The following is a 10,701-nucleotide window of genomic DNA, read 5'->3' as shown; positions in this document are numbered from 1 at the left end:
GCCCTGTCCAGCGAGGCCAAGACATTGCCTTCCACATGCCGGTAGAGAGCCGGAATCGCCTTCCGTGAGAAAAAGTGGCGTTTGGGAACCTGCCACTGAGGAACTGCACATTCCACAAACTCACGGAAGGGGGCAGAGTCTACCAACTGAAAAGGCAGCAGTTGAACTGCTAGCAATTTAGCCAAGCCAGCATTCAACCACTGGGCATGTGGATGGCTGGGAGCAAACTTCTTTCGGCGGTGTAGCAGCTGGGGCAGTGAAATTTGTCTGCTACAATCTGACGTCGGTGTACCGATAGCAGATTGCCCGCAAGTACTTGGCTGTGACACACCTAATTCTACACCTTCATTCCTCTCAGTGCAGGTTTCAGAGAGGACTGAAGGTATAGTGGGGTGGGAGATCCCAGCTGATGAGGAGCAAGAAGAGGTCCACTTTGTTCTTTGGTGTGGGTCTTTTAGGTCGCTTGCCAACGAATTGCATGGCAGGTCGACATATGTCTGGTCAAGCATGTAGTGCCCAAGTGGGTGATGTTTTGGCCACGCGAGATACACTTGAAACATATGTTGCAAATAGCAGCGGTGCGATCTGATGCACTCATCTCAAAAAAGCCCACACCAAAGAACTTTTGGAATGTTGCGCAGAGACAGCAGCACCCTGCACATGCGGAGCTCTGTGGTGTGATGCAGTCGGTGTGCTGCCCTTAAGCTGGCCCCTGGAGGGCATCCTGCCTCGTTGGAGATGTGCCTCCTCCTCCTCTCTCCTATCAGGCACCCACGTGGAGTCAGTGACTTCCTCATCATCCCCTCCCTCCTCATCACTGGAACAAAGCTGGCAGTATGCTGCAGCTGGGGGAACGGGAACATGACTGCCAGATTGATGTCCTTCTTGGGCACCCCTCTCTCTGGGCTCATGTTACTGCCTTCCTCTAGCTGGGTACCATCATTGAAGCCTTCAAAACGCTGGGCATCCTCCTGGAGCATGTACCCAACACTGTGGTCAAACAATTCAGGGGACTTCTCAGGAGGACATGGTGGGGCTAGGGAAGGAGTGACTGATGCCATCGAGCCAAGGGAAGAGGCCGCGTTGGCAGCTGCTTTGCCAGACAAAGTACCCTGAGCCTGGGTGAGAGAGGATGGGGAGGATGAGGACGGCTTGGTCATCCACTCTACCAAGTCTTTGGCATGTTGCGGCTCAACACGGACAGCTGCCGAAAAAAGGACAAGCGTGTCCCACGGCCACGTGTTGATGAGGATGCACCGTGTCCACGACCAGCACTGTTGTTTCTAGACACAGAGCCTGCTTGCCCTCTTTTATTGGATTGTGACTGTCTGCCTCTCCTTGTTGGCCTTCCAGACATACTAATGGCCTGCAGTGAGATGTAGCTGCACAAAGCTGGGATGTATATATATACTGATTATACTGCAGCTAGCAGAATCAACTACCTGCCTGTAGTATTATTAGTATGAGAACACCAGCAATTGTCTTCAGGTAGCTTTAGGTGCACACTGTGTAGAGGACACAGTACACTAACTGTAAATACTGCAGCTGCCTGCCTGTGGTATTAATAGGATCAGAACCCCAGCAATTGTCTTCAGGTAGCTTTAGGTGCACACTGTGCAGAGGACACAGTACACTAACTGTAAATACCGCAGCTGCCTGCCTGTGGTATTAATAGGATCAGAAGAACACCAGCAATTTTCTTCAGGTAGCTTTAGGTGCACACTGTGCAAAGGACACAGTACACTAACTGTAAATACTGTAAATACTGTAAAAATACATGCCTGCCTGTCAGTGAATATATATATATATATATATATATATATATATATATATACACACACACAACACCTAGGATGCATATATAAATATACATTATACACTGTAAGTGCAGCTAACTGACTCGCCTGCCTACTCTAACTTAAAACAAATGACACTGTCTCTCTGTCTATCTCTCTCCGCCACCGCAACACACTACACAAGGCCAAGCATGAGGGTCATAGTGCATGCTTGGCCAATCATCAGCCAGCAATGCACTGCGATGCCGCAGTGAATTATGGGCTGTGACGCGCCACTCGAATTTGGCGCGAACGGCCCATAACGTTCGCAATTCAACGAACAATCGAACAGGCAATATTCGAGTCGAACATGGGTTTGACTCAAACTCGAAGCTCATCCCTAGTCATCACTATCTTCCAAGTGATCAGTACGAAGGTTTTTCCCCTTCTGCAAACTTTCGGTTAGCGACCACCAATTGCGACTTTGGCGTAAGCTTGGAGTCAAACGCATTGGACAATCCAAATCCTGGCTTCTCCTGCTCCAAGCAAACAGGATATTGTTTTGCAACAGACTTGAATAGAACTGAGCATAGGAAACTGCTTCTAATGAAGCTACCGTCTTCCCTAACAATCTCATACAGAGACAGATAGGAGACTCTCCCCTTGTCCTGATCGTGTGAACCAGATCTCTTATTGCGCAGGCATTTGCCTGGGGTAAAAAACACCCTCTTGTGGGCTGTGTCTACTACCAGACCCAAATATTCTAGCCTTTGCTGGCCGCAAAGATGACTTTCCTAGGTTGATAATCCAACCCAGAAGCTTCAGATACCTGATACTCTCTCCCCCTCTTTAGGTGGCTGACTAACTGAGAGGAAAGGCAGAAATCCTCCACAAGCGCTGCTGACAGACCTCTAAGGCAGGCATGGGATGCTGACACCAGGTATGCTACTGCACACTCTCTAGTGGTAGGAGAAAAAACACAGGCAAGACATCAACTATTCATAAAAAGAAGTCCACAAGGGATCTTCTTCACTTACTATTCCCGCCGCAGGGTACTACTGGGATTAGCACAGTGATCCAACCTTCACCCATCACGGCGGGCTAGTAGTGCCCCGCCAGAGCAACCTGTGGTATAGCAATGTGACCAAGGCGCTGGATCCCATGGCCCAGCTCTCCAAAGAGAAGCGTTACAGGCAAAACCTCGTTCTTCAGTATCAAGGCTCGGGTACCATGCACTTTTGCCTTTGTTTTTGGCTTTTTGAATAGATCCGATTGTATAGCTCCCTGGCCCTGGCTGAGGAGCATAATGTTAACCGTGACCAAACAACATAGACACTGGCGAAAAAACTGAGGCATTCTCCGTGTGGGAGGGGTTATATAGAGGGGGACTTCCTATCTTGATTATGCCAGTGTCCATCACCTCAAGGTGGCCTTTTAACCCATTTAGTAATTACTGGCTCTGTGTCCCGTGATGTACTGTAAAGAAAGGTAATTTTTAATAACATTCAATTACAATATGATTAGTGTTGCAATTATATGCGCTAGATTATTTTTTCTTTATTTGCTATATTTTTTTCCCCACGGAAGTGGAGTTATCCTTGAAATTTTGAGCCCTGCTGTACACCATATGAAAATCCATCTCCATTCTCACAGTAACAATGTCATCAATGCACAAAGTTGCACAGTGCGATTTGGGGGCTATTTACTAAAGTCAAATCCACTTTGCACTACAAGTGCACTTGAAATTGCACTGAAAGTGCACTTGGAAGTGCAGTCATTGTAGATCCGAGGGGGACATGCAAGGAAAATAAAAAACAACATTTTAGCTTGCACGTGAATTGATAATAAAATCAGCAGAGCTTCCCCACATTTCAGATCTACCCATCAGATTTACAGCGACTGCACTTCCAAGTGCACTTTCAGCGCAATTTCAAGTGCACATTGCATAGTTTGCACTTGTAGTGCAAAGTGGATTTGCTTTTCGTAAATAATCCCCTCAGTCTGAACATCAGGATTGATTCATTTTCAATATATACACTATACATTGTAGACTTTATAACTTTCACACAGAGTAGATAATATACACTGATTTGCTTTGAATTTTAACCAAAGAAATGTAGAAAAATAAATTTTGCCCTAAATTTATGAAGAAAGATTATTTACTTGCAATTTTTTTATTAAAAAAAAATATATATATTTTTATTCTTGTTATATATTAAAAGCAGTGAAAATATACAACTAAAAGAAAGCTTTACATGTCTCAAAAAAAAAAAAATGATATAAAATTCTTTTGGGTACAGTGTTGCATGACTGAGTAATTGTCAGTCAAATTATCACAGTGCTGGAAATGAAAGAATGGCGTATACAGGAAGGGGGAATAACATGGCGGTCTTTAAGTGGTTAACAAACAATAAAAACTAAGATAGAATCTAAATCAAAACCTTTATAATTGAAGATAATAAACCATAAAGTGTATTTATTATTGGTTGGACCAATGAGAAGCCGGCTTCTTCAGTAAAACATAAAAAGAGCAATAATGTACAGAAACTGATATCAACCAATAAGAAGTGTTGTTCATGTATTGTCATATCTGGCCATGTATTAGCACAGTTTAGTTGTATGGTGCGGTCTGTGTGAGTGCGGGACCGAGTCATCTCTGTATGTTTAGAGGATCGTATTACTAGAATTCAATCCCTGCAGGCTCAGATCTATCAAACCGAACCTGAAAAACATTCAATATATTCCGCCCCACCCCCAACACACCACTGTTATCATGAGAAAGATTGTTATCTTATGTGACTTCTCTGGTGATACACAAGGTCTCCTTTCGATTTGTAAGATTTCCCGCACTCTGAACATGAATACGGACGCTCACCTGTGTGAGTTCTCTGGTGATACACAAGGCTTCCTTTCATAGTGAAAGATTTCCCGCACTCTGAACATGAATAAGGACGCTCACCCGTGTGAATTCTCTGGTGTTGCACAAAGTTTCCTTTCTGAGTGAAAGATTTCCCGCACTCTGAACATGAATAGGAACGATCACCTATGTGAATCTTCTTGTGTTCATCAAATGAAAACTTCCATTTGAAACATTTCCCACACTCTGAACAAGAATAAGGATGCTCACCCGTGTGATCTCTCTGGTGTACAATAAGTTTTTCTTTTGTAATGAAACCTTTCCCGCACTCTGAGCATGAATAGGGACGCTCCCCAGTGTGAAGCTTCTGGTGTCTAATAAGATTTCTTTTAGTAGGGAAACATTTCCCGCACTCTGAGCATGAATAAGGAAGGTCACCCATGTGACATCTCTGGTGTCTAATAAGATTTCTATTGTCAGAGAAACATTTCCCACACTCTGAACATGAATAAGGGCACTCTCCTGTGTGACTTCTTTGGTGTATAAGAAGAGTTTCCTTCTTTATGAAACATTTCCCACACTCTGAGCATGGAAAGGGACGTTCACCCGTGTGCATTCTAAGATGTTGAAGTAGATAATTTTTCCGAAAGTAACATTTCCCGCACTCTGAACATGAATGGGGGCGCTCCCCTGTGTGAAGCTTCTGGTGTCTACCAAGATTGTTTTTATGAGTGAAACATTTCCCACACTCTGAACATGAATAGGGACGCTCACCCGTGTGAATCATCTGGTGTCTATCAAGACATCTTTTCTCAGTGAAACCTTTCCCGCACTCTGAACATGAATAAGGATGCTCCCCCGTGTGACTTATTTGATGCATATGAAGGCTTTGTTTGCTAGTGAAACATTTCCCACACTCTGAACATGAAAAGGAACGTTCACCCGTGTGGCTATACTGGTGTTTAAGAAGGTTTTGTTTTCTAGTGAAACATTTCCCGCACTCTGAACATGAATAGGGACGCTCAGCAGTGTGACATTTCTTGTGTCTAAGAAGTTCTCTCTTTTGTGTGAAAAGTTTCCCACACACTGAACATAACAATGAACTCTCTTCTGTTTGATCTCCTTCCTGCCCTGAAGAAGATTCCTCGGGAATAGACGGATCTATTAAAGTATTTCTACTGTGAGATCTTAGAGTCCTGGAATGTGATTTATCAGAAGATTCCTCAGACGTATTCCGCACATTATGGTCATCTGCTGAGAAATAATTTTATAATAAAATGTTAGAAGAATTTTTGGAATCTTGTATTCAATGTCCCTTTACATTACAGTGCCCCCCACAATCACAGACCCCCATCACCTTTTCGGATCAGGAAAGAACATTTTTAAACTAAAGAAAATGAGGCCGAGCTTTATATGGTTATTCTGTCTTCCTCCTGGGTGAATTCAGTAGACATAGACCTTTTCTCCTCTGATGTAACAATGTAAATACAAACTCTATACTCATAGAAGTAAAATAATAATGGGAACTGGTTCTATATTTAGTGTTTTTTTACTTACTTGTGTCCATATGTAGAGAAGATTCCTCCTGTTTACTTTCCATAATCACCTCCCCCTCCTCCATAGACTGCTGATCTCCACTCACCAACCTCTCTTCTTCTTCCTCTTTATCCTCAACTTTGATGTCTTTCAGTTCTTCACCCTAAACCCCAAAGATGGTAGAATACATTGGTAAAAAAAAACAAGGGATTACACAGAATATCCTCTCATAGGTTAGAATACATTTTGAGTTCTAGTTGCTCAGTCCTACCTGATGATGGTGAGGGATGGTGTGATCTTCCTGTATGGAATCCCGGCAATACAGAGGACGGGGACATCTCTCTGGTGGGTTCCCATTACTGGATCCATCTGTAGGAAACACACACACTGACTGAATACATTGTTTCTATGTGTTTATCCGATGATGGGGATCTAGGTGGACCCTCCGTACTGCTCTCTCCTTTACAATAAAGTCTCCTCTTACCCAGTGATGTGAGGGGCGGCTGATTCTCCATCATGACGTCCTTGTAGAGATCCTTGTGTCCTTCACCTCTGTTGTCAGACAGTGAGGTGGAGGCACTGTGATGGGTGATGTCCTGTGAAGACGGCTGCTGGGTGTTAATGGATCTCCAGATAGTTATTGCTCTATAATCCTGTGTGAAGACAGGAAGTCATAATGATCACTTCATACTTTCCAGAATTATCCCTACTTCTAGCCATGTCAAAAAATAACCCCTGATAACAGTATTTTAGGTTTGTATAGTAGTGGATGTTGGAGATAAAGACATCACAGTGACTATGGAGGAAGAGAACGGACATGACGGGGGGGGGGATTTATTGGTGTAAATAGAAAAGGAATCTTATTACCCTCTTTGTGTGTTCCAGTGATGTGTGCTCTCTTTTTCCTCCTCCTTTCACCTTGGATATTGTACGTTATACAACGTTCTATGCTTATCTTTCATCAGTTCCCATCAGAGTGATCCGCGCACAATATGTGATGTTGTTGTCTTGTTAGAAACTGCATCATGTGACGCTTCTCAGGGTATGGAGTGAATGTATCCTATATCTAGCCCATTCTCCGCCCATACTTCCTGTGTTTCCTCGAGAGGGGTTTGGCTGCATAGTGGAGCTCCACTGATGACAGGAAGCATGTGGCCTCCACTCCACTTCTTCTTTTTTATTGAACTTTATTGTGAATCTCTGGGAGAGGGGTCTGGCAGCAGAGATTCACAATAAAGTTCAGGAAAAAAAATGGAGTGGAGGCCACATGCTTCCTGTTATGAGTAGAGTTCCACTCTGCAGCCAGAACCCCTTGGAGAGACACGAAGTGATGTAGGGTACAGACAGGAAGTGATGTTCAGGTGTAAACAGGAAGTTCCAGGTGAAAGGGGAGTTGTGAGGAAGTAGACACAAGACGTTATAGCCGGTGTCTTGCCAAGAAAGTTCCCCGGGAGATAAGGACCCCCCTGCACTGCGCAGGCGCAGCGCTTGCGCAGTACGAACTACTAAGGAGCCGCCAAAGATAGCCGAAGCTGAAAACCTTCAATCAGCTGTACACGGCGCCTGCGCCCTGGGTCCAGGTTGAAGCCCCACCATCCAAGTGGACCTAGAGGGAGAATAAAAAAGTGCCGAGCGAAGCGAGGCGGTGCCCGAAGCGCGGCAAGCGAAGAGAGCCCATGAGGGGCCCTCTTACAGGCGCAGTGTACAGCTGATTTCCAACTATTCGGCTTTGGCTATTTCCGCCGGCTCCTACTGCGCAGGCGCAGCGCCTGTGTAGTAGAGGGGGATCCTTATCCGCCGAGGGGGAACTTTCTCAGCAGAACACCGGTCATACTTTGAATGACAATTGCGCGGTCATGCAACACTGTACCCAAATAACATTTTTATCATTTTCTTCACACAGATAGAGCTTTCTTTTGGTGGTATTTAATCACCACTGGGGTTTTAATTTTTTCCTAAATAAATGAAAAAAGACCAATTACTTTTGGAAAAAAAGTTTTCATCGTTTTTCATTTGTTAGGCAGCACTGATAGGTGACACTGATAAGGAGGCACTGATTGGCAGCACTGATGGGCACTGATTGGCAGCACTGGTGGCCACTGATGGGGCTGCAGTGATAATCAGGACATGGATAATCAGTGATCTAATTATCAGTGTAGATGTCCTTTTCACACAAGCTGGTTAGCGGCTCTCCTCCCCTCATGCTGTCAGCATGAGGAAAGGAATGCCGATAACCAGCTTGTGTTTACATCGTAATTGAAGAAAAAGAAGATTGGTCGCACACCATGGAAGGAAGAACTTATCCTTGTTAAGTCGGTCTACCAATGTTCCTGTAACGTCCTGTCTACGCCATTTGGCACCTTGACAATAAAGTAACTATTCTACAGAAGTTCTTCCTTCCATGATGTGTGACTAATCTTCTTTTTCTTCCATTACTATTGACGGTGGTGAGCCGGGGCCAGCAGCCACGAGGAAAACTTTATCCACAGTCTGACCGGTGTTACACTATTTCTGGACTGTGTTTACATTGTGATCAGCTGTGACTGGACACTGCTGATCACATGGTAAAGGGCTGCTGCGATTGGCTCTTTACTCCGACCTGTGATCAGCTGTGTCCTAAGAATCAGACCGAGCTGAAGCGGGCGTGCGGTGGGAGCCATCATTGGAGGACGTCATATAACACCCTCCCAGAACTGGAGGACCTCGCTGTAGCCGTCATTCAGCTATGGCACGGTCAGGCATTGGAACCAACTTGGTGACACGCTGTGGCTGGGAGAACATGTCTGTCAATTTGTTGTTTATCAGTGTTTTCCCCTATAGGCTCCTCAACCTAGAACTAACATCAGAATCAAGTAATGTCTGTGCATCCTCAAGAAGCAAGTGGCTGACGCTGAGTTCAAATATTTCAGCTGACTCCTCTATGCATAATGCTGGGGCTTTGGCAGGAGTAGCTGTGGACAAGGAGGCAGAATAAGCCGCTCTGGCAGCTGCGGTGGACTGTACACTAGTGCCAGATTGAAGAGTCAGAGGATGAGGATGGTTTAGCCTCCTGTGGCTGGATAACACAGGCAACATCACTAAACAGAGACAAAGTTGTCCTGCCTGAGGACGGACCAAGTCCACATTTGCTTTTTGACATAGACACTGCTGGACCCCTCATAGTAGCATGTGAATATCTTCCTCTCCTTGTTGGCATCCCAGACATTATAGGAGGGGGGTTTATAACGCACATTTTAAAGATACTGGGAAATGTGTAATTGGATGCACTTTATTCAATGAAAAGTGGTGTTTGGTGAGCTTTAAATTGAGGACTGACGCTGACAAAAATGTAAAAACTATTAAAAAATAAATGAATAAGTAAAAAAGGGGGAACACCCGCATCTGTGGCTGACAATTAAAAAAAAAAGGGGGCAGGCAGGGGACATAAAAAAAGACACAATAAAGAAAAAAAAAAAAAACACACAGCAACCAAAAAAAAAAGAAAGAGTATACAGCACTAAATGTTATGTAATGCCGTGTTAAACACTTCACTACACTAACACTCTACACTCAGAATAAGTGAACACATTATATTCGCTGGTAGCAAACTGAGCCCTGCTCTATCTATCTCCACTCCAACAACACTACAAGAGCTGGCTATGGGAAGTTAGCTTTTATAGTGTGGGGTGGGACCATGAGTACTTGATTAGGGAAAGTAACCATCACTTTGTCCAATCAGAGGGCCCTGACAGTGCTAATTGGCGAAGCTAACTGTCCAGCCGACAGTTAGAAAAATGGTTCTATATTTAGCATGTATCTGGTCTATAAATCAGAGGCTCTGAATGGACAGTTGGAAAACTGGTTCTATATTTAGGATGTATCTGGTCTATAAACCAGAGGCTCCGGATGGACAGTTGGATAAATGGTTCTATATTTAGGATGTATCTGGTCTATAAACCAGGGGCTCTGTGTACATATTATAATACTCTATACATTTGTCTGTATAGTAGTATCTGCTGGAGGTAAAAGACATCATAGTGACTATGGAGGAAAAGGATGGACATGATGTGAGGGTTTATTGGGTGTAAATATAAAATAATTTGTATTACCTCCTCTGCTGCCGATTGTAAGGATATCCGTCTCTGCTTCCTGCAAACTGTCTTATCTCTAGGAACCGCCCGTCTATAGTTGAAATCACTTCCTGTCTTCTATGGAATTCTGTCTCTGCATTCCACTGAAAATAAGTGAGATCAGCACCTTGTGGAGAAAAAAACAACTGCAGCCTGTGTTTTTAAATACTTTGAAAGCTGCTTCTTGGATTGTTCTTCAGTTTTGGTGCCCAACCACTTGCCATATTATACAGTAGCCATTGTATAAAAACAACAAGATGGCGGGCTCCTGAAGGTTGGGGGCTGTATAAGAATGGCCTCCCCTTTGCACTGCTCATGTGCGCCCTCTAAAGTGTGCACTAGCGTGCTCCATAATCACTGAGCCCATCAGACACAGCAGATCGAGGAGCAGGGTGCAAGACCAGTTAAATTTGCCCTGTCCCAT

The 10,701-nt window shown here is 44.3% G+C and overlaps 1 protein-coding gene across 1 annotated transcript; it reads right to left on the bottom strand.

Annotated features, from left to right (window-relative positions):
* Nucleotides 1–3,930: 3,930 nt before the first annotated feature.
* On the bottom strand, nucleotides 3,931–10,448 carry LOC141104834 (uncharacterized). Its single transcript, XM_073594609.1, has 5 exons — nucleotides 10,257–10,448; nucleotides 6,653–6,821; nucleotides 6,440–6,537; nucleotides 6,190–6,331; nucleotides 3,931–5,886 (listed from the first exon to the last, which is right to left on the bottom strand). The coding sequence occupies exons 2-5, from the start codon at nucleotides 6,684–6,686 to the stop codon at nucleotides 4,562–4,564; spliced, it is 1,599 nt and encodes a 532-aa protein (XP_073450710.1). The 5' UTR covers nucleotides 6,687–6,821; nucleotides 10,257–10,448; the 3' UTR covers nucleotides 3,931–4,561.
* Nucleotides 10,449–10,701: the final 253 nt, after the last annotated feature.

The sequence above is a fragment of the Aquarana catesbeiana genome, linkage group LG08 (genome assembly GCF_042186555.1).
Source record: "Aquarana catesbeiana isolate 2022-GZ linkage group LG08, ASM4218655v1, whole genome shotgun sequence".
Classification (NCBI taxonomy): Eukaryota; Metazoa; Chordata; class Amphibia; order Anura; family Ranidae; genus Aquarana; species Aquarana catesbeiana.
The sequence above is the reverse complement of the archived record's forward strand: the minus strand, read 5'-3'. Positions and strand labels throughout refer to the sequence as shown.